At 39.7% G+C, this 24,351-nt stretch overlaps 1 protein-coding gene across 5 annotated transcripts; it reads right to left on the minus strand.

Annotated features, from left to right (window-relative positions):
• Window positions 1-431: 431 nt before the first annotated feature.
• On the minus strand, window positions 432-22,474 carry arsh (arylsulfatase H). Of its 5 annotated transcripts, none has more exons than XM_003199265.6 (11): window positions 22,415-22,474; window positions 22,134-22,256; window positions 20,740-20,883; window positions 15,746-15,867; window positions 13,684-13,806; window positions 13,174-13,597; window positions 12,778-12,914; window positions 10,226-10,348; window positions 7,467-7,629; window positions 4,877-4,998; window positions 432-4,130 (listed from the first exon to the last, which is right to left on the minus strand). In XM_003199265.6, exons 2-11 carry the CDS (start codon window positions 22,160-22,162, stop codon window positions 3,766-3,768), a joined length of 1,752 nt encoding a protein of 583 aa, XP_003199313.1. In that variant the 5' UTR covers window positions 22,163-22,256; window positions 22,415-22,474; the 3' UTR covers window positions 432-3,765. The 5 variants fall into 5 exon arrangements, with proteins under 5 accessions (XP_003199313.1, XP_073769444.1, XP_073769443.1 ...); XM_073913343.1 differs by having other exon boundaries at window positions 15,629-15,867; XM_073913342.1 differs by having other exon boundaries at window positions 22,134-22,272.
• Between the last annotated feature and the right edge of the window lie 1,877 nt (window positions 22,475-24,351).

Raw genomic sequence — 24,351 nt, forward strand, 5'->3', positions numbered from 1 at the left:
CTCATCTTCTGAAGCTCTTCTGTTACAGAGGGAGCCCCTTGAGTTGTGTGTAAGTTGTATTCTTTAAATGATTATTATTATTATATTCATTTAATAATCTGTTTTATTGCTGCTGTTTGGATTATTTGCGATTTATGATTATTCTCACTGTGATTAATTAGTATTTTGTATGTTCATTTAAGCTTAATTTAAAAATGAAAGCTTTGGTTCAGCGTGTGTGTGCGGGCAGCGCCACCCTGTGGTCACACACTCTTGCTGCAGTTTTTGATGATTGTTTACAGTAACACTAGCTGAATGATTTCAGGTGAAAGCATTAAGAGAAACTGCAGTGCACAGATAATGGTGTGTGAACGCTGCAGTGATGCCATGTCATCTAACAGGATTAAACCATCAACTACTGCATTATTAACAACACTATCAGACGCTGTAAATGAGTTCTCACTGCATTAGTTTACTGTATGGCCACAAACATGAGAACAGTGGAAAATATCATGAGGACAGAGCTGTGGATTGGGTTTTAAGCAGTACTGTCAGATGGAAGCACACTAAAATATTATAATAATAATAAATGCTGGGCTGCTGTAACCCAAACATTGGGTAAAAAGTGTCATTTCAGTTTAATTTCAGTTTTAAAAATGATCCCATGTTTGGTTCGTGTAATATTTGTAGAATCCATTATTTACTGAAGTCATTGTGTTGTTGTTGTTGTTGTGAATGTGCTGTTCTCCAGCATCAGCTCAGTCTAGAAGATGAGCGCAGTAAACAAACATGCCTTTAACCTGTTTCTCAGGTTATTACAATTACAGAAAGATTATAATGCGTAATATATAACCTCTCTGCATTGAGGAGGACTCTGAGCTCTGACAGTGAGACTCGCTGTGATGTCTAAACGGTGAACATTTCACTCTCTGAACCCCTGAGGGATGAGTCCTGTTTCTCATGAGCATCTGCTGTGTCAGCAAAGATCTTCAGCGGTGTCTAGCCTTCATCCTGCTGTGTGTGAGTGTTAGAGAGGGAGTGTGTGTGCATGAGAGAGGAAGTGAATGAGTGTGTGTGTGTATAGATGAGAGGGGGAGTGATATGTCTGAGTATCAGGGCGTACTCACACTATGCTATCTGAACCGTTCCCACCGTGTTTCCCAATTCGTTTGACAAGTGTGAGTGCTGTGAATCAGGCTCAGGCGTGGTTCAGTTGGCTCGATTGGAATAGGTGTGCCAGACTTGTTGTGTAGAGGTGTACACTTGTAGTGTGGGTGCAAAGTGCGCCTGAGCGTTAAAGTGAAGATGTGACGTCAGGTAAGAGACTGCTTCATATGGATTTATTAATCATTCTTACTGTTCATAGAACGAGAGGTGTCATAGTTTATGAAAGATGCAAAGCCCCCACTGCACCTTCAGCAAACCTCCTGCAGCACCTGAACAGTAATGAGCCTCAACAGTGCTGGATCTGTTCAGCAGAAGATCTGCCCGTGTGTCAAACCACTAAAGCCATATCACTGCAGCAATGTCCACTGTGCTGAGCGAGAGCGCCACTCTTCTGTTCAACTAACAAGGGGTGCGTTTCCCGAAACCATCGTTAGCCAACTAAGGTCGCAAGTTGTGTGGTTACAAAAATAGCTTGTTGATTTGGCGTTTCCCAAATCCATCGTTTTAACGGACATTCTGCAAACTTGTGCACTTGCAACTACACCTCTGGAGCTGCGGTTAGAAACAGTTCCTGGCTGTGTTCTATTCCGTTATCCCCCCTATGCCCTATTCATTCAGAACATTTTAACATTCTTACAGGTGTCAAATTGTAAAAGTAGACTTTTCCCAAAAACAAAAAAAAAAAGAAATGAACAATATCCTACTTAATGATCAACATTAATTAATATTACTATTAAAGTAGGATTTTTTAATTTCCTAATAAATATAAATGTAATTTCTTAATAAATCGCCTCATCATTTATTTATTTATCTGATTTATATATGATGTTAGAATAGGTGTCAGCATTTGTAAGTGATTGTATGTGTTTTAGAATAGACTATGTAATGTTCTCAGTAATATTAGTAAAGGAAACACAGGCTCTATATGTGCCGTTTGCATGTATTTCAGTTAATATGGAAAGCGAGTGCACGCTTTTACCAAAACTAATATTAGATTTTGTTAATGTGTGCGTGTAAATCAATATAATCTGCACAAATAAATGATGGGCTTCTGCTCTAAAGAAGTACAGTAGTTACTACACCCAGTTTATAGCATCATTATGGGCGTTTTACAGTATAACCAGTACTCTGAAACTCTCTCTCGAGAAGTCAATACGGAAGTAACTGAAACTGCAATTCATCGAAATTCCGCTAGTACTGGCTGCATAATTGAGCAGATTTCAATTGAGCTCACTGTTAGAATGGTCAACTTTACAGCAGAAATAAAGGTGTTTACAGCCTGCTACAAAGAACGATTTTGGTTCATTAAGCTAATATTACCCTTCATGACAACTTTGAGAGGTGAAGTTATTTATAACTCATCAGTTTCCTTTATATTAGGTTATATTGAGTCTGCATAATTAAGGGCGTGGCCACTTGAGTGACAGCTGGGTCTCGCTGGTCACATCACCTCAGCTGATTCCGGCTGAACTCGGCAGATTCATCATATTTGTGTGTTGTTTTATGTGGCTTTACACAGTCAGCTGCCTTTTGGACTTATTTCTTACAATTATCAGATGATATGGGATGCTGTGTGCACTTAATTGTGCTCACAAACCATTCACGTTGCCTCCGTTTCCCATATGAGTAAAGTTATACACTATCTCTATACATGTATTTGTTTTATTTGTGATCATTTATCATCTGTAATTTTCTTTAGAGCTGTAATGTACCGCAGAATCTGTCAGATTGATTAGCTGTAGGCTCTAGATCAGTCATCTGAAGCGTTGTCATACAGTGTTCTGCTGGAGTTCATCAATAGTCTTACATTAACCATCACAGACTCTATCTGAAGTGTTTGGAAGTGATTCCTCCTGCAGGAAAACATCATAAGAGCAATGTTTTTTGCTGTAATGTATTACAGCAGTGTTTTGAAAAGTCTAAACACTTTATTGATATAGTGTACAGCCCAGCACATGTGGTCAGAACACAAGTGTGTCACAGGTTATAAAGTATTCAGCGTTTCTCCCAAAGTAAAGTGTGTCTAAAGCCAGGTCCAAGCTAAATGCCAGCAGGTGTCTGTAGCTCCGCCCACTCTCCGCCTCTGTGCCCTTGTTTGGTATCCCGACGTGAGTGCGATGACGCGCGAACAAAATGGCGACGGTAGGCCACGCCTACTTGTAGCTTCACGGATACTACATCCCTATCTTTTACAGTCTATGATTTTACCTAACGTGGTTCAAGCGATGGATCTGCAACAGAGAAACTACGGGTTTTGGGAAACACTCGTCACTACATCATTCTTTTCCCAAATGATGCATCGTACTATGATAGTTCAGCCGCGAGTTACGTCATTGTTTGGGAAACGCACCCCAGAGCATCATGTATGACGGAAGTGAGCTCTCGTTCGGACGATAATAGTGTAAGGGCAGGCCTTCGGGGGAGAGGGGAGGGGGACAAGCGCGCTTCGGCACGGTACAGACGACTGTAAATAGTGTGAGTACACCCTTAGTGTTTGTCTGGGAGATGTGTGTGAGCATGAGAGGTGAATGCGTGTGTGTGTCCTCATTCAGCTGTGTTTGTGTCCTTCTCCTCAGCACAGGTGCAGTCTGAGAGTGTCCCACAGCAGTGTGTGTGTCCTCATCCAGTAGTGTGTGTGTCCTCCTCAGAACAGGTGCAGTATGGGAATGTCCCGCAGCAGGGCTGCAGCCAGGGTCTCCAGAGCGTCTTCCTCCAGGTGAGCTGCATCTCTACAGGTGTCAGACTCCTCCTGTGCTCTTCCACTGCGCGCTGCACCCTCTGCAGGACCTCGGGAACCCGCGGGTCTGTCTGTTCTGTCAGCGGGACGCTCTCTGATGGGTCGCTGCTGATGAGGAACACCAGCGGGGGGCTGTGGTACGTCACATGCGGTTTGTGACACATGCAGCTGCCCGTGCTGAAGCAGCCACTGGAGCCCGCGGGGGAGAACACTGGGCTGAAGAACACCACCTTATAGATGGAGGAGCCTGAGGAGGAGACGGAACAGAGTGAGAGAGAGAGAGAGTGTATATGAGTCTATATGTGTATCTGTGTTGGTATAGTCTGTGTGTGTGTGTAGTCAGTCTGTCTGTATGTTGTATGTGTGTGTATTGAGTCTGATTGTGTAAAGCTAGTCCATGCTTTTATGAGCTCTAGGCTGGATTACTGTAATGCTCTGTTTGCTGGCTGTCCAGCATCCTCTATTAACAAACTTCAGCTAGTACAAACTGCAGCAGCCAGAGTTCTGACCAGGTCTAGAAAATATGATCATATTAGCCCAATTTTATCCTCCTGACACTGGCTGCCTGCTCAGTTTGTATTGAATTTAAAATATTACTCCTCACCTATAAAGCTGTAAATAATCTAGCTCCTGTTTATCTAACCTTCTGTCTCGCTACAATCCAACTCGCTCTTTAAGATGTCAAAACTCAGGGCTTCTGGTAGTACCTAGAACAGCAAAGTCCACTAAAGGAGGTCGAGCCTTCTCATTTATGGCTCCTACACTCTGGAATAGCCTTCCTGATAATGTCCGAGGCTCAGACACACTCTCTCAGTTCAACACTAGATTAAAGACCTATCTGTTTAGTAAAACATGCACACAGTGCATCACGTAAATGTAGGATGCTGTGCTCTGTGCATTAATGTTTATCACTGGAATCGAAATTGAAAATGTACACAATTCTGGTGTGTGTGTGTGTATGTGTGTGTATGTGTGTGTGTGTGTGTCACTCACTGTTCTGTGGGTGCCAGCGTACAGCGTTCAGATACATGCCGCAGTAGTGGAACATGAACTCATGCTGAGAGCGGCTGCTGCTGCCCTCTAACAGCGGCATCAGATCATGACCATCCAGGAGCCTACACACACATACAAATACACACATCACACACACACACACACAAAAACATTGTTAGGATGTTAGATGGGTGGTTGCTAAGGTGTTGTTAGAGTGAAATTAGGCTGATCACTGGTTGGCTGCTAGGGTTAAGTTGGGATGTTTTTCTGCTGGGTGTTGTTAGGGTAAAGTTTGACAGATGGTTTCTAGGGTGTCTCCAAGTGCATGCCAGAGAGTTTAAGGCCGTACTCACACTAGGTACAGTTGCCTCGAACCGGGCCAAAGCACGCTTGTCCCCCCTCCCGTCTCCCCCGACGGCCTGCGCTCACACCACAAACGGGCTTCGGCACGCTTACGTCATTACTGCTGTGCTGTTCAGTGAGAAGCGCTCTCTCGCTCAGCAGCACAGTGGAGATTTCTCTAGTTATATCATGTCAGTCGTTTGATATGCTGTCAAATATTTCACCAAACAGTCCTTAGGGATGCGGAGACACGCAGTCAGATATTTCGCCGAACAGATCTGCCAGGTCTGCTGAAGGCGCGCAGCTGACGTGCAGTGAGGGTTTTGCGTCTTTAATAAGCTACGGCAGTTTGCGATCACTGAACAGTAAGAATGATTAATAAATCCATATGAAACAACCCCTTAAAGTCACGTCTCGCTTTCAGTTTCGGACTTTGGCACGTTTTGCACTCACACACACACACAAGTGTACCGCGCCAAAGCCCAAGTGAACCGCGCTCAGGCACACCTCTTCCAATCGGGCCAGGGCCGGCCAAGTGAACCGTGCTTGAGCCCGATTTAGCGCACTCACACTTCTCAAACGATCCGGGAAACGGGCCTGGGCACGGTACGGATGGCATAATGTGAGTACGCCCTAAGTACACATATATGACTATAGTATGTACTATTTGCAAGGCATGAAGTGCTCAATGGGTTATTTTGTCTTTCTGCAGCACCAGCTGAACACTCTTCAGTGTTTGAGTGAGTGTGCTGTTTAAAGGTGCAGTATGTTATTTGACACCCAGTGGTTGAACTAGGTATTGCACTTCTGTATCAAAACAAACGCAAGCACAGGTTGACAGATTGAGGACAGGAGTGAGTGATTTAAACCGCGTTTTAACTAAAAGCAACAGCATGCAATAGTAGGAATATTCTCCATGTTAAAATGAGTTTTTGTCCCAACCAACACTTCGAATTGATCTATTAGAAACGGCTTTCACAGCTGAACAACAGAAAACTGACACTGATCAGCTACAGCTCATGTGCTTTATTCAGTGTTAAATGCTAATAATGTGAGTCTGACATGACATTTATCAGCACACTACTGACAGCAGCAGCAGATAGTTCAGCTCAGATCTGCAGAATACAATAAAGCGTCTGAAACTGAACTCTAGAACTGAGACTCAGAGCAAACCAACACATATCAGTGATCCAGCATCTACATTTACTCATGTTCAAGAGCTTTAATGTGTGTTCATTAGATTATAAAGCTCAGCGTTGTGCTGGAGTGCAGTGAGTGCTCTATTATGTGCTGCTGAATGGCTGTGTTTACACTTCTGTCCTGTTTCATCTGCTGCAAACAGCCAAACTGCTCATCACTGCGTATCTCATCTCGTAGTGTGTTGTTAGGAGACAGGGTTACTGTGCGTTCACACCGAAAACGGTGAGAGCATCCAAGGTCACTACATTGATCTTGTATTTAAAGGAGCCATGGCAGCATATCAGTAACATTCCTGCATACAGCTTTGCTTTCTAGCGTGAAAATGTTGCACACTTCTTATCAAATTCATTTAACAATAGAAGATCAAGTTGCGTGTGGTGTGGATTGCTCCACTTAATTATCCGATGTGTCCATATATCTGAAATATCCTGAAGCAGCAGTACTGTTTTGTACTGTCGCATGAGATTCCCGCTTGTTTAAAGATAAATATATATAACATTAATGCACATCAGTAACTTATTTAATGAATGTTTCTGTAAGAAAACATTGTAAATAATTGGAAATCCGGCGACCAAAGTAATCAAACTCTTGGAAACAACTCAGACAACTCAAACAATTGTTTGCTGATTAATAACCTCCTCATGTGGAACTCTGAATCTGTCTCATTTGGGAGTCTGCTACTGTCCACCGGAGGTCGCATCTCAGTCACAGATGCATGCTATGAGAGCATTTCTGAATGAATGAATGTGAATGAATGAATTAAATATGCTGTTTTCCACCATCTGGCAACCCAGGGTGGTGAAATATAATTGGCTAAACTGACAGTGGGTGGGTTAAAGGGACCAAAGCAAAGACATGCGTTCCGGCACAGAAAACATGCTCACAGCAGATTATCTGACTTCAGCAGTGTTTTCCAGATGAACAGGAATGTTCACTGAGCATGTTTCTGAATATCTGCACACATATCATGGTGTTTGTCTGAGTCAAACACTGACATACAGCACCTTTAAGTGAGTGTGTATTATATGTGTACAGGTGTGTGTATTACCTGTCTTTCGGCAGCTCTCCTCCGGCCAGCTTCACCACTGTGGGAAAAACATCCATCAGGCTGGTGGGTTCTGCCACTTCTCTTCCCGCAGCCAGACGACCAGGCCAGCGGAATATACCCGGCACACGGATTCCTCCATCCCAGCCGCCCATGGCTTTACCACCTGCACACCAGACGCTCGGTAAACCACAAAAACATATACAGTACACTGCAGCCGAACTCTTCTGTAGACTGTGAAAACATATAGAGATGTCCATGATGTCACTCAAAGGTTTCTGAAGAGCGCAAATGAAGCATAAAGTAGGCGGAGCCAACCGTCACCAGCTTGTCAACTTCCAGATGACCAAAAATGGGCAAAGAGGAGGAGTGTGGGCGGAGCTAGAGATGCCTGATTCCATTTTGCTTAGATCAGGGGTGTCCACACTCGCTCCTGGAAGGTCGGTGGCTGTTTCTCAATTCCAAGAACGCAATGCGTTCTTGTGGAGGCCAGTCTTGCCAGGTGTCCTCGGAAGAATGAACTTGGAGCGACCGCGAGGGCAGAGAACGCGTCCTGTGAGAAATGAGATGCTGCGTTCTTCCTAAGGTTCACGTGACCTTCACACGTTTTAAATGGTAAATGATTTAAACATTACAGCATTCATACAGCGATTTATTGATTTTCTCCTTTTAAAATATATACTCTGCATAAAACATTATCAATATACTCTGCACAATATAAATAAAACAGATCTTAATAGGAATTTCTGCAAATAAACACACTTAATGTGTTCATTCCTTTATTAAGATGTCCATGGTGATGATTATATTCACCGTTTCATTCAGAGAAACTCCTGAGGTAAATAAATGATATCTCTAAACTTTAATAATAAATCTAGATAAAATGCTGCTCTCCCCACCTCCAGTCGCAATGACTTCTGGGATTTCTAGAGCGAGATCGGTGCTCAAGTCTGCATTGGTGTGTCCTCGATATCAAGATCACATCCGGGAAGTTTCATACATCCTCTGTTCTTGCGGTCTTGAGTATTGGAACTGAACTTTGGCAGCTGATGATGACATTACACGAGAACACGAGGACGCAAGACTGCTGAAGAACGCATATTGAGAAACGGCCACAGTCCTGGAGAGTTTAGCTATAACCCTTATCAAACACACCTGAAGCAGCTGATCAAGCTCTTACTGGATATACTAGAAACTTCCTGGCAGGTGTGTTGAAGCAAGTTGGAGCTGAAGTCAGCAGGACACCGGACTGAGTTTGGACAGCCCTGATCTGTCGCACAGAATTTTCAGTTTTGTCGTGCACCATGGGAGAGAAGCTGATTCTCGCAGTGTCTGAAATAAAGGAGTTCACCATGGTTGAATGTAATAATACTAGAAACTCACAGACCGCTATAAGTTTAGGAGGGAATGTGGAGACAACATGAAAATTTTTCATTTGTTATTACTCATTTATGAATAGAAATGTTTTGCTTTTAATGTAGACTTTTTTTCTGCTTAAAAAATAATGAAAAAACTCCTATTTCTCATCTTTCCGCGCACAGAAAACACTGGAATACATCACATCTGGTTGCATACAGTCTAGTCACAGAAGTTTAATTATTTCAACGGATCTGCAGCTCAATTCGGATCGAAATTTTCCGCATACGGAGATGATCAGAACTCCATGCAGCTCCCAGACTACTCTCCATTGGAAATGAATGACTTCCGTTCTGTCGCTTGTCATGTGCAAGGCAACTTTAGATAGTTCTTTCTTTGGATGTAATGCTTCACACTTCATTAAACGCGACTTGTTCGTGTTCTAGACTATATCAATAATATGTTGACTGAGTTAAGTCTTTTAAAAACAGTGATACATCGAGCCACTAAGAATTATACTTAGGATGTTTTTCTACAGGAGGAAAACACTAATTACTTTCAAATACTTTAAATATACAGTAGTCTGTGTTAGTAAATACATGACTATTAATTAAATCCAGGAACAACACTGCATGACAACATGTCTTTACCCTACAGCTAATCAACCTGTCAGATCCTGGAGTGCATTACAGCTCTAAATAAAATCATAAATGATAAATAAGTGAAGTAAAACAATTACACTCATTAATAAAATGATATAAGAATATAACTCACCAGAATAATAATGGAGGTTAGTCTTGAAAGGATTGTGAGCATAATTAAATACACAGCATGCATTATTATCTATAATTGTAATTGATAATTGTATAATATAAATGTATATTAATATAAATCGATAACTGCGTAAACTGTGTAAAGCCATTTAAAACTAAAGCATAGATATATACGATATATCTATCATACGATATATATATATATATATATATATATACACCAAGGTCAGCATCTGGAATTTAGGTGACATTTCTGTGAGCAGCACTCAAGTGTCCACTCCCTTAATTATGCAGAATTTTAAAGCTTAATATAAATGAATCGGATAAATTATAAACACATTCACCTCTTCATAGTTGTCATTAAGGGTAATATTAGCTTTAAACACCAAACCGTTTTGTGTACCAGGCTCTAAACACCTTTTTTGCTGCTGTAAAGTTGGGCATTTTAACATGGCAGTCTATGGGGATAAGACTTCCTCTTGGAGCTGACCTCTACTGGCCAGTGGATGAACTGCAGTTCCACTCACTCTTATACTGGCTTCACGAGGGAGGATTTAGATGAGGAATGTGCGTCTGGAATACTGACAGATGATGGTGATTTTGACTCTTTCTGTTTTTTTAATCAGACTGTACCTCGATATATCCCGTTCCAGCCTCCTCTCGGACCCTCCTCGATGCCTCCGCCGTGGTCGGAGGTGAAATACAGCAGGGTTTTCTCTGTCAGACCCAGCCTGTCGATGGTGTCCACTACTCTACCTGCGCTCAGACACAACACAATTGCTGTAAGTCACACTGGACACACTGATGATCATGAATCAGGCCTGCTGAGATGATTATATTGGCACAGTGAGTTCAGGATGTGATGCTGATTGATGTTGTGGTACAAAAATTATTCATCAGGCTAATTTAATAGCTCAATATGAATAAATGAGTGAATGTGTGGAATGAGTGAGTAAATGAGTTAATGAGGGAATGAGTGAGTGAGCGAGTGAATGAGTGAGTGAAAAGGGAGCAAGTGAGTGAATGAATGAGTGAGCAAGTGAATGACTGAGTGAGCGAATGAATTGAGTGAGTTAATGGAAAAAGTAAGTGAATCAATTATTAAGTCGATGAATAAGTGAGTGAATGAATAAGTGAGAGTTAATGTAAAAGTGAATGTATAAATGATTGCGCGAATAAATGAGTCAATGAATGAGCGAGCGAGAGAATGAGTGAGTTAATGAGTGAATGAGTGAGTTAATGAATGAATGAGCAAGTGAATGAGTGAGGGAATGAATGAGTGAGCGAGCGAGTGAATGAGTGAGTTAATGAATGAATGACCAAGTGAATGAGTGAGTGAATGAATAAGTGAGAGTTAATGTAAAATTGAGTGTATAAATGATTGTGCAAATAAATGAGTCAATGAATGAACGAGCGAGCGAGTGAGTGGAATGTTTGAGTGGATGAATGAGTTAATGAATGAGTGAGTGAGTCAATGTCTGAATGAATGACCAAGTGAATGAGTGAGTTAATGAATGATTAAGTTAATGAATGAGTGAGTAAATGAATAAGTGAAAGAGTTAATGTAAAAGTGAGTGAATGAATGAGTCAATGAATGAATGAATGAATGAGCAAATGATTGAGTGGTTGAATGAGTTAATGAATGAGTAAGTTAATGAATGAGTGAGTCAATGTCTTGAGTGAATGACCAAGTGAGTGAGTGAAAGACTGAATGAATGACCAAGTGAGTGAGTGAACTGAGCTAATGAATGAATGAGTTAATGAAATTAGTAAATAATTGAGTGAGAGAGAGAATGAGTGGACAAGTGAGTTAATAAATGAATGAGTTAATGAATGATCAAGTGAATAAGTGAGTGAATGAATGAATAAGTGAATAAGTTAATTATAAAGTGATTGAATCAATGAGTAAGCAAGTGAATGAGTTAATAAGTAAGTGAATGAATTAATGGACTGAGAGAATGAGTGAGTGGATGAATGAGTCAATGAATGAATGAGCGAGCGAGCGAGTGAGTGGAATGATTGAGTGGATGACTTAATGAATGGGTGATTGAGTCAATGTCTGAATGAATGACCAAGTGAGTTAGTGAATGAATGAATGAGTTAATGAATAAATGAGTTAATGAATGAGCAAATGAATGAGTAAATAAATAAGTGAAAGGGTTAATGTAAAAGTGAGTGAATCAATGAGTGAGCGAATGAATGAGTCAATGAATGAATGAATGGAATGATTGAGTGGATGAATGAGTTAATGAATGAGTGAGTTAATGAACGAGTGAGTCAATGTCTGAGTGAATGACCAAGTGAGTGAAGGACTGAATGAATGACCAAGTGAGTGAGTGAATTGATGAGCTAGTGAATGATTGAGTGAGTGAGTGGATGAGTGAGTTAATGAATGAATGAGTTAATGAATGAGCAACTGAATAAGTGAGTGAATGAATGAATAAGTGAATTAGTTAATGATAAAGTGAGTGAATCAATGAGTGAGTGAGTGAATGAATTAATGAACTGAGTGAATGAGTGAGTGAGCGAGCGACTTAATGAATGAGTGACTTAATGAATGAGTGAGTTTGAGTGAGTAAATGAGTGAGTGAATGAGTGAGTGAATGACTAAATGAATGAGTGGATGAATGAGATAATGAATGAATTAGTTAATGATTGAATGAGTTGATATGAGTGAGTGAATGAGTAAATTAATGAATTTGTATTGAAAATACACAGAAGTTTGATCCATTATAGTGATATATAATATACTGTATGTTCAGGCAGTGTGAGATTCACCTGGAGAGAAAAAGAAAGAGCATGCTAAATCTAAGAAAGATCTCTTGCTGTGAGCGAGTGAATGAATGAATGAATGAATGAATTAACTAATTCTATTCATTCATTCACTCGCATCATTTCAGAAAACACCGGTGCTACAGAGGTCATGGTAAACACAAGTAATTTTGCTCTGGATGTTGTGTACGTGTTTCCCATAGTTTCAGTCTGTATAATAAAGGTACAGTTCACCCAAATATAATGACCCTGCACTTGCTCCATACCTTTTAGACAGATTTGTGCAAAAGTCTGAGCCTCTCAAAGGTTTTACCATCCACCAATCACATTAGAGCAGTAGCCACGCCCCCTCTGGCCAGATTACTGTCTGATTCTTATAGTTGTACTGATCATCACATATTAGAGTCACTCACCGACCATCCAGTCCACCTCCTCCACATTGTCTCCATAAAGCCCATGTCTGCTTTTCCCGGCGAACCCTTCAGTGACCAACATCGGCGTGTGAACCTGCGGGAACGACACGAACAGCAGGAACGGCCCGTCTCTGTGTCTGACATCACAAATCACATGACAGAGGATCAGGGTGTGCATCAATCTGCTCCCGAGGTCACTAAAGGCTCACTGAATATATTAAAGTCCACATGAACCAGAAGCTGCGACCGTTTTAGAGAAACGAAATATTCCATGAGAAAACAGCGACCTTCAACAGATGATTGTACATCATACGTGCCCTTTAAATGTTCTGGATGTGCGCTTTTGACTCTTCTAAAGCATAAACACACCATGATATATTAGGCACAGCTCCTCACCTCTCCATGAACTGCTCTGCTTCCCTCATGAGTCTGCTGTTGAGCGTCTGCAGGTTCATCGGCTGCTCCACCACCTCTCCGTTCCTCATGAGGATGCAGTTCCAGACGCGCAGCAGCCCGAACGGCACAAACCACAGCAGGAAGCAGATCAGCGCGGCGGCGGACAGGTGGAACAGGAGCCTCCAGCCGGCGCACAGGAGCCCGGAGCCCCTGAGGGCCAGCAGAGTCAGCACACACACCAGCAGCAGCTTACAGGAGTTCAGCAGCATCTCCTGATAGTCCAGCAGCACTCCGGACCCCGCGCCCACCGCACAGTCCACGAACAGCGTGAACGGCAGACCGTAGAAGAAGTCAAAGCCGTGGTTGTTAGGGTGATGGCAGAGGTCAGAGCGGCTCTCGCAGTTCACACCCAGGTGCCACTTACCTGAAAACCAGAACACACACTGCTGAAGACGAGAACACACTGATACATACAGAAAAGCAGCGTGTGTGTGTGTGTGTCTCTCTTACCCACAATGCCGGTGGTGTAGCCCTGCTTCTGCAGCAGTTTGGCGAAGGTGGTTTCATTTGGAGGAAGACCTCCAGATCCAGCCAGAAACAAGATCACCTGAACACGACCCGTGCTGCCCATACCTACACATGAACATACACAAACACAGACATGAATTCATATGTACACACATACATATGCACACATTAATGCAAATAAATACACTAACAAACACACACATGAACATGTAGATACATACACATAGACAAACATAAACAAACATGTACACATTGTTACACAGAAACAAACACACATGCGCACACACACACAGTGTATCTGGAGAGTGCTGACAGCGCTTCACTGTTTCCACATTTGTTTATGTTACAGTCTTGTTCCAAAAATGGATTAAACTGATTGATTTCCTCAACATTCTACACACAATCTCCCATAATGACAATGAGAAGAGAGTTTGTGAAATTGTTGCAGATTTATTAAAAATAAAAGCTGATAAATCAGATGTACATCAGTATTCACTTGCTTTGCTCAATACTCTGTTGATGCTCCTTTGGCAGTGATTACAGCCTCAAGTCTTCTTGAATATGACGCCACAAGCTCTGCACAGCTGTCTTTGGGAATTTCTGCCCGTTCCTCTTTGCAGGATCTCTTAAGCTCTATCAGGTTGGATGGGAAGTGACGGTGTTCAGCCATTGTCAGATCTCTCCAGAGATGCTCAATAGGATTTAGGTCTGGGCTCTGGCTGGGCCACTCAAGCACATTCCCCGAGTTGTTGTTGTGCTGCTGCATTGATATGTTGGCGGTGTGCTTTGGGTCATTGTCCTGCTGGAAGATGAAGCGTCGCCCCAGTCTGAGGTGGAGAGCACTCTTGTGCAGGTCTTCATTCAGGATGTCTCTGTACATCGCTGCATTCATCTTTCCCTCTATCCTGACTAGTCTTCCAGCTCCTGCTGCTGAAACACATCCCCACAGCATGATGCCAACACCACCATGCTGCACTGTAGGGATGCTGTTAGCCTGCTGATGAGCGCCGCCTGCTGTTCTCCACACGTAACGCTTGGCGTTCACTCCAAACAGTTCAGTTTGAGTCTCATCAGAGCAGAGAGTTTAGTTTCTGATGCTCTGAGAGTCCTTCAGATGGTAAACTCCAGGCGGGGAGTGTCTTCCGTCTGCCCGCTCTACCATACAGATGCCTGATTGGTGGATTGCTGCACAGATGGTTGTCCTTCTGTAAGCTTCTCCTCTCTCCACAGAAGAACACTGGAGCTCAGACAGAGTGACCATCGGGTTATTGATCACCTCCCTGACTGAGGCTCTTCTCCCCCGATCACTCAGCTTAGATGTCCGGCCAGCTCTAGGAAGAGTCCTGGTGGTCAAACATCTTCCACTTACGGATGATGGAGGCCGCTGTGCTCACTGGAACTTTCAGAGCAGCAGAAATGTTTCTGTAAGCTTCCCCAGCCTTCAATCCTGTCGCTGAGGTCTACAGACAGTTCCTTTGTCTTCATGCTTGGTTTGTGCTTTGTCATGCACTGTTGACCCTGGGCCCTTATATAGACAGGTGTAGCCTTTTCAGATCATGTGCAATCAGCTGAATTGAGCACAGGTGAACTCCAATGAAGCTGCTGAAACATCTCCAGAATGATCAGTGGAGACAGAATGAACCTGAGCTCAATGTAGAGCTTCATGTTAAAGGCTGTGAACACTGATGTACATCCGATTTATCAGCTTTTATTATTAATAAATCTGCATCAATTTCAAAAACTCTCTCCACATGGTCATTATGGGGGATTGTGTGTAGAATGTTGAAGAAATCAATCAAATTAATCTATTTTGGAATAAGGCGGTAACATAAACAAATGTGGTAAAAGTCAAGCGCTATCAATACTTTCCAGATGCACTGTATATAAACGTTTTAAATTTAAATTGTCCCCACACTTCTAGAATCACCTATTAGCATTATGTATTTATCCGTCCCTCAGTGTGTCTGTACTGCGGTGAAAATAACATTAGTCTTTTTGCCATTGTGGTGTGTTTATGTGAGGCAGACGATGTTTGTTCTCTGACCGGCGCGCAGAGGGTATCGTCCCGTCATGAAGGCAGTTCTGCTGGGTGTGCAGAGTGGAGCGGCCGACAGGTGATGGGTCAGTTTCACCCCATCAGACGCCAGCCGGTCGATGTTTGGAGTCCTGAAAACACACGAACACACAGACATTTTCAGAGTCACCCTGGAGCGGAAGATCAACAGCAGTGAGTAAATCATGAACACAAGAGGTCTTTATTATTAGTGACACAAGTACAACCAAAGAGCAGTCAGCTCTCCCATCAGTGCGGCAATCATTGTGTATATTAAAGACATCAAGTCCTAAAATGACTAATATATATATATATATATATATATATATATATATATATATATATATATATATATATATTAGTGCTGTCAAAATTAACGCATGTGATTAATTTGAAATAATTAACACGTAAAAAAAAAATTACGCGATCAACACAGTTGCAGGTTTTTTTTTCCTGTTGTGGCCACGGGCAGACCAGGCAGTTTCTCGCTGGGTCGATGTACTTTTTGGGCTGGGCTGATCCTCTTCTTATGATCTGATCGGCCGATAAAACACTCAGCAGACTGTCATGTTTTTCTGCCTCAGATTGACGAGATGTCACGCTCCTGTGAGCTGTCACGCTTCCGGACAGAGCGGCCGTGTGACATAATCTGCAGCCCATTGGTTCTTTTCTTTATTGACATTGGGCTGACCCAATCACAAACTTCCATGTTGGGCTCTGTGTAACGTAGGTGTGTATTTGTCAAAATAGTCGAGATTTCTCTGCAGCGGGGCACAGATCAATATATTCCTGTCTATTCTATCTAGTTACCCATCTGTCCATATAAATATACTTTTGTTTTTACTTTTAATCTGCACCACGGGCCGCGGCAACTTCCTCCTATGCTGTTTCCTTAACCAGCAAGTCTTTATCTTACAAATGATAAAGAATCTCTGCTTCCTAAGCTTCTGTGAGGGGTGTATTTTTTAGGGTGCTTTCACACCTGCCTTATTTAGTTCGATTGAATCACACTAGAGTTGGTTTCCCCTTTTGGTGCGGTTGGTTTGGGCAGGTGACGCCAGTACGCTTTCAAACGAACCCTGGAGCGGTTTGTCTGTGGTGAGAATATGATCCGTACTAAAACAGGTCCAACCGCAAAGTACTGTGGACTAATTTGGACTAATTCAGCTGCCGTAGGCCGCAAGGTTATTATAGTTAACGAAAACTAACGAAAAAACGAAAACTAAAATGTAAAATAATTGTCGTTAACTGAAATAAAAATAAAAACGAGAGTTTTTTTTTCAAAAACTAGAACTAACTGAAACTGTATTGTGTATATACAAAACTAACTGAAACTAATTAAAATGATAGCAAAAACCTCCTTCGTTTTCGTGTTTGTAAATGTATTTAATACATAATACTATATGCCTTTTAGAAGTAAATATATTCCGCGCTGCAGGTGTTTGTGTATGACCCTTTCGCACCTCAGTGTCTCCTGCTGCCATTTGCCAGATTGAGTCGGCTCTCCTCCAGTCATCCTCTCTGTTGCTTCCGCAACGAGTGGACATGACAGCAGCACGGTGACAGCATTAAATAAAGAGACTTAAGACTATTACTTCAACACGTTTGTACCCAATAATGGGTTGTATTTCTGTATCGCGATCGCGAACAAATCTTTTTAACCGGATCTTCTAAGTGAACCGGTTGAACAAGTTCACCAAATCGAACTGAATCATTTGAAACGATTCGTGTCTCCATTAAGCACTTATCCACCAACTACTCACTTTATAGCAAGCCTAATACCCCCTCTGACTCTAAATAATCCAATATACACTCTCATTCAGTTATTAGAACAGCAACGTTGCATTGAGAAGCGGTGAACCGTTAATACTGCGCATGCGTGATTCATTGAACCAAACAAAAACAGCTGTGTGACTGAACTGAACTGGAAGAACTGCAGCACGGGTAAACCGAAGGCTTAAATGAGAGGATCTGGTGAAAAACGTAAGTTTATTTCATAACAGGCAATCGTAATGGAATTTAAATAAGTGAATCATGATTCAGTTGGGTTGCAAAACTTTACTGTAAGACTTTTCTGATCATTTTAATTGACTGAAATTACTATTGCTGACTACATAATGTTGAGTCCCAACATCTGCGTTAAAAATCTGAATTTCCCATCACCATGCCCGCATTAATAATTTAAAGGCCCCTGGGCACAATGTCTTGAAGGCCCACTATAGCCGCACCCCATAGTTGAATTAAAAAATAAGATTCATATAATATTTGTTAAATAAAATTAATTTATAATGTATTGCCCACATTTATGAACTTATTTTTAAAGCATTTAAAGCACACTTTGAAAACGAAAAATACTAATACAACTAGGGGAAATTAATGTAATTTAATATACTTGTTCAAGTTCACTGAAGCAGCACTAACATTTATATTTAAGGGTATTTTTAATGTATAACTTCTACAAACTTATAATGCACATGATTTGGATAACACCTCTCCAATCCAGATCTAGGAATCTGAGTCCTCCATAATACACACACTTATTAATAATTCCCACTTGTCTTTCTGGTGATGAAAAGTAGAGAAAATCTAAGTGCGGACGGGCCCCTGGGCCTGAGCCCATAATGCACATAGGTTAATCCGGCCCTGTCCATCACTACTGTGTGTCTAACTTGAGGATGGGTAGATGGTTGTGGCAGATGAGAGTGTTCATGTGTTCTCTGAATACATGTTTCAAAAAATGTGTGGCTGAGTTTTTATTATACAATATTTATCCTGTTGATTTTGAATCTTCAACCAAACAAATATCCTCATTTAGAAAAAACTGAAACTAATAAAAACTAAACTAAAACTAAGACATTTTTAAAATATAGAAACTAATAAAAACTAAGAAATCTACCTCTAAAACTAATAAAAACTAACTGAATTTGAAAATAAAAAGTCAAAACGAAATAGAAACTAAAACTAATGAAAAATCCAAAACTATTATAACGTTGGTAGGCCGATGCACTGTGCATTATGGGATATGAAGAAAAAATATTTGTTGACAGCGCTTGACCAACAGAGAGAGAGAGAGAGGGGAAAACATTAGCTGATGGATCGTTGGTAATATTTCCACAAGATGACCATGTCAGAGTTTAGCTAAATTAATAAACGTCTCCTCCTGAAGTGACGAGCGATGCATTAAACACTGTTTTCCAGCCACGGCGGCGCTTCATTTTCGTAATGTATAGTTTATCTAAAGCAGGGCTACAATCAGCCAGCGCAGTCGTCCCTCCAGAGTAAAAGGTTTTGTTTACCTGCGGGAGTTCACTGGCATTTTCCCGCACGTGAATTCTGACCAATCAATAAGCAGTTTAGGAACTATGTTCAACAACATCTGGCCAATGAGAGATGTGTTGTTTGTCACATGACTGCATTTTGGTTCGTTTCAACTGGTTCGGACCAAAGCCAGCAGTGTGGTGTGAAAACAACCCAAAGACGGCAGAAAATGCAACAATGCATCATTTATTACCCTTGGTCCGGACCAAATGAAGCAAACTGCAGATGTGAAAGCACCCTAAGATGCACTCGGTCAGAAGACGAGCGCATGACATATCATGACATTGTGTTTTTGATCGTCAGCATGATGTAGGCTTATAGTGACAATAATATTTAAACAATATGGTTATAATGATATTTATACATGACCAAACTAGTGTGCAACTTGATGTTTCATTGTTGAGGTAAACATTTTTTAGGGTCTCTGACACATTGCTTTTATTATTTATCTTTATTTTATTTATTCAACATTAACTGTGTGCGTAAGCAGGCAGTTTTTGTCATGTTCATTATTTATTAGGCTCCCTCAAAACACACAGGCACACACATTTACAGTGTGGATTATAATTTTATTTTAATAATAAAAACATTTAAGTTTTTAATTTGTCAGCTCTCATTATTTCCTATAAATGGCTTTTGTGCTTTTATAGACTGGGAGTTGGTAAACATATTCAAGGGTGTGGGGTGATGGGGAGCATTTTGATTGTAGGAAATGCCAGGGCCGATTATTTTGTCCCAGTCCAGCTCTGCAATTGTTTGTATTCAATACTTTATTATTATTATTATTATTATTTTCCATTTTCCATATCTGCAATGCCTGTATTTTTGTTGTTTTTTGCAGTCCACTTGGAATCCAACATGGAAATCAATGTTTTCTTTATTAGCCTGTGTTTTAATTTCTGTAAAAAATATGGCTGTCAAGCAAAGATCTTGATGGTTTATTGTTAGTTTGTTGTTTACATGAAGAAATCTGTGTTACAAGTTAAACACAAATTCTAATAAACAATTATATTTTGAATTTAAATAGTATCTGTCTTGCGTTTACATTAATTTTACATTCGAATAGCCAAAATTAGAAGTTTGAGTCTTTTAAATGTGATTAATCGCGATTAATTTTTAAGTGTGATTTATTAGTTAATTTTTTTATCGATTGACAGCACTAATATATATATATATATATATATATATATATATATATATATATATATATATATATATATAATTATACATATTAAAGTATATATATATATATATATTGTAAATAATATATATATATATATATATATATATATATATATATATATATATATATATATATATATATATATATATATAGTATATATTTATAAATAATATTTACTCGCTATTAATTTTTCTTAAGTGTTTAATTAGTTAATTTTTTTAATCGATTGACAGCACTAATATATATTTATATATATATAGTAAATAATATTTGGTCCAGACACCAAAATGTAATGCTTTTTTTTATCTGGATGCATAAAAACACACAATTCTTACTGCTTTATCTCTGCAGTGATAGTTTCTATGCAGTTCTGCATTTGTAAAATGATTATTTGTTTGTTCATCCTTAGAGATTGTGTTACAAGAATAAAATCACAACATATGATTGAAACAATTAAGAAATTTGTGGTTTTATTGGGGTTGACCTGATGGTGGTGTTCCCATAGCAGCCGATGTCTCCAATGCCCAGATCGTCCACCATCATCAGCACAAAGTTTGGTCTGGATTTCTGATCTCCATCTGAGAAACACCAGCAGAACTGGAGGAAGAGCAGCAGAGCAGACACACTCCTGCAGAAACACAGCAGAGGAGGTCAGTTATGAACAGTCTACTAAAGATATGATTATCCTTGAATCAGAACTATTCGCCCCCTCCTGTGATTTTATTTTGTTTTCTCGAATAATTTCCAAATGATGTTGAACAGATTCAGGAATTTCTCACAGTATTTCCTCTTATATTTGTTCTTCTGGAGAAAGTCTTATTTGTTTTATTTCGGCTAGAATAAAGCAGTTTTTAATTCCTTTAAAGCCATTTTAAGGTCAATATTATTCGCCCCTTCAGCAATATTAGTGTTGGATTGTCTCCAGAAAATTGATCTTTTTACTATAGGAAGTCCTCGGCTATGCATGGCTATTATTAATCAGAAATTGAGTGTACAAAGTTTAACATTAGGAAATGCAGTCTTGAATTTACAAACAGCCGGCAAGTCCCGGAGAACAGATGTAACACACTGATCAAATGCAGTTTTCAGTCACGCTCATGTAAAAGTAATATTCAGCTGGTTTAGTTTTGCCTTCATTTTTGTTTTCAGTCGTGTCATAAAGCACGAGTCTTCAACACATGATTTATTTACAACACATTTTTAAACATAATTCATTTCTAATAACTACTTTATTGTCTTTGCCATGGTGAAAGTGCATTATATTTCATAGTTATTTTGCAGGATAGTTGTATAAAGTCCCTTTAAGTATCCTATAGTCTTAAGACTTAACTAGGTCATGTTAACTAGGAAAGTTGGAATAATTAGTCAAGTTATTGTATGACTGGTTTGTTGCATGGACAATCAAAAAATAAATCATGAATATTTCTTAAGGAGGTTAATATTACTGACCTTAAATAAATTAAAACTTAAGACTTATCATGACTCCAGATGAATTATTTTTGTTTTATAGAACATACTGTGAAAATCTCCTTGGTTTGTTAAAGATCACTCAGGAAACATTATTTTAAATTAAAGGGCGAGCAAGGTGCAAACATGTGCCTTCATGTACTTGAATGTTATCAATGTGTTCTCCTATATTACAATACAAAGTTAACAAGGAAGATTATTTTGAGTTTAAGTTATTAATTATCTTTTTTATGAAGACTGCAGCGTGATGCACGAAAAAAAAAGACTTTGAATAATGAATAATTAAGTAGTTTGTGGTGTATGTTAAAGTGTGCCCCCTAAAAGTACACGTGGCCCCTGCCCGGCTCCCCCAGTTACTCTGGTCTGATTGCATGTCTCGCGGCACTTGTAATGCAGTATACACTGACAGACCTCAGGCTCCTGCTGTCCATCATCTTCATCAGCAGATCTTCATCATACTCAGCAGATTCCCGGATGAGCTGTGCTTTGTGAACACGGAAGTGAACACTTTTCCTGCAAACACGTTCTCTTTTTCTGTGAAAGACAGAGTCTGAAGATCAGCTTAATTAATCGATTATTTATTACCTCCAAAGTCTCTCGCACAGAAAGCGGTGTTTCACGCGCATGCGCACTGCTTCAATAAGTCGCGCGTTGAGTTCAGATTGTGTCCTGTGAGGATTGTACTCGCTTACCTGCTCTTTACCCCTCAGTTTGATGCGTGTCTGTGCGCTTTTTCTCCTCAAGAGTTTGACAGGATCTTCCAGATTCCCGCAGTACCTGTGAATGACGCGATTACTGTAAACACCTCAAGAGATGCGCAGGAAATATTCAACAAACGCGCTTTACAGTCTCGTATTTATTACGTGATTGTTGTTCTGCCTGTTTCTCTGCACTTTATTTGTTATTTCTTTATAAAATAACAAAAATGTGCCGCTTGTGATACAGTTTAGCTGTATTGTTCCTCGTTTATTTTCGGATGACGCATTACCGTAAAAACCACCGGAGAGGCGCAGTCGTTATTCAACAACGCGCTGTTTGTTTAAATATTGCAGAAAATAAGAACAAACAAATAACAGAAAGCTAAAATAAATACTATATATATATATATATATATATATATATATATATATATATATATATATATATATATATATATATATATATATAGTATATTTAGTACTGTACGCTATATAAATAGCGTACAGTGTCCATGCATTCAGTGGTTGTATAGACAATCGGGAATAAAGTTATGTATAATAATAAATAGATCTCTGATTTTTTTTTTTTTTGTTGTTGTTGTTTTGCAATATAAACTGATTTAAAAAACTGTTTATACAGTGAGCAGTGAGGTGACTTTGTGGAAATTCTGACAATAGAATAGCTACAAAGGTTAATAAAACATTTCAGATCTGTATTGGATTTGTTTTCATAATTAAAAATATACATATATAATTATGTATGCTCACTCGGGAACACTATTATATTGAACATATACAAGTCACTATTATAGTTTGTAACACTGTTTAAATAAAATCTTAAAGAATGAAAACTAAGTGCGCGTGTATTCTGCATTGTACGGCAGAGGAGAACAAAGACTCATTCAGTTTGTTTGTGTGCTGGCAAAACTTCCTTCTGCTGTGCAAACATTTATTAAAACTGTGAAATAACTTTTCCTCTCCTATAAGTGTGGTACTCAACTGCTTAATATTATAACATGCATTAAATCCTATATTTCCTTGCTTCCTAGGAACTGTATATGGGGCAAATATGGATTTTATTAAACCTATTATTTTAAATTCACTGTTATTGAGTCTGATTGTGTTTAAAATAAATATCCTGTCATGTACAGCATTTGATTTACAGAACATCTGAATCTGTGAGAAAAGGAAAGGTTAAGTTCTTAAGTGTGTGATGTCTAAAAATATGCAACATTTCTGTCATCTTTTTATATTTATATATGAATATAATCTATATGAAAATAGAACATTTTTGCTTTTTATGCAAAAACAAAAAGCTTTAAATGACATTTTGGTTTGTTTTTTCATATAGTTTATATTCATATATAAATGCAAAATGTCTTGAGGTTTTTTTGTGCATTAAATGACAGAAATGTTGCATGTTTTTGCATATTACGTATTGTAATTAAATCTTTTTGTTATTGCATAAAAGATTTATATGTCAAACAACAAAATACAAATTTTTATATACACTCACTGGCCACTTTATTAGGTACACCTGTCTATCTGCTTGATAATGTGATTTTCTAATCAGCCAATCACATGGCAACAACTCACTGCATTTAGGCATGTAGACATGGTCAAGAGGATCTGCTGCTGTTCAAACTGAGCATCAGAATATGGAAGAAAGGGGATTTAGGTGACTTTGAACGTGGCATGGTTGTTGGTGCCAGACGGGCTGATCTGAGTATTTCAGAAACTGCTGATCTACTGAGATTTTCACGCACAACCATCTCTAGGGTTTACAGAGAATGCTCCGACAAAAAGGAAATATCCAGTGAGCGGCAGTTCTGTGGGCGCAAATGCCTTGTTGATGAGGCCAGAGGTCAGAGGAGAATGGCCAGACTGGTTCACAACACACAACACGTCCAACCTTGAGGCGGATGGGCTAC

The sequence above is a fragment of the Danio rerio genome, chromosome 9 (assembly GCF_049306965.1).
Source record: "Danio rerio strain Tuebingen ecotype United States chromosome 9, GRCz12tu, whole genome shotgun sequence".
Lineage (NCBI taxonomy): Eukaryota > Metazoa > Chordata > Actinopteri > Cypriniformes > Danionidae > Danio > Danio rerio.

Coding starts and splice junctions, on each gene's coding strand:
- arsh (XM_003199265.6), bottom strand. CDS start 22,162: ATGAAGATGATGGACAGCAGGAGCCTGAG. Junction 12,915..13,173: donor GCAGAGCAGTTCATGGAGAG/GTGAGGAGCTGT, acceptor TTGTGATGTCAG/ACACAGAGACGGGCCGTTCC. Junction 4,131..4,876: donor ACGCTGGCACCCACAGAACA/GTGAGTGACACA, acceptor TCTCCTCCTCAG/GCTCCTCCATCTATAAGGTG.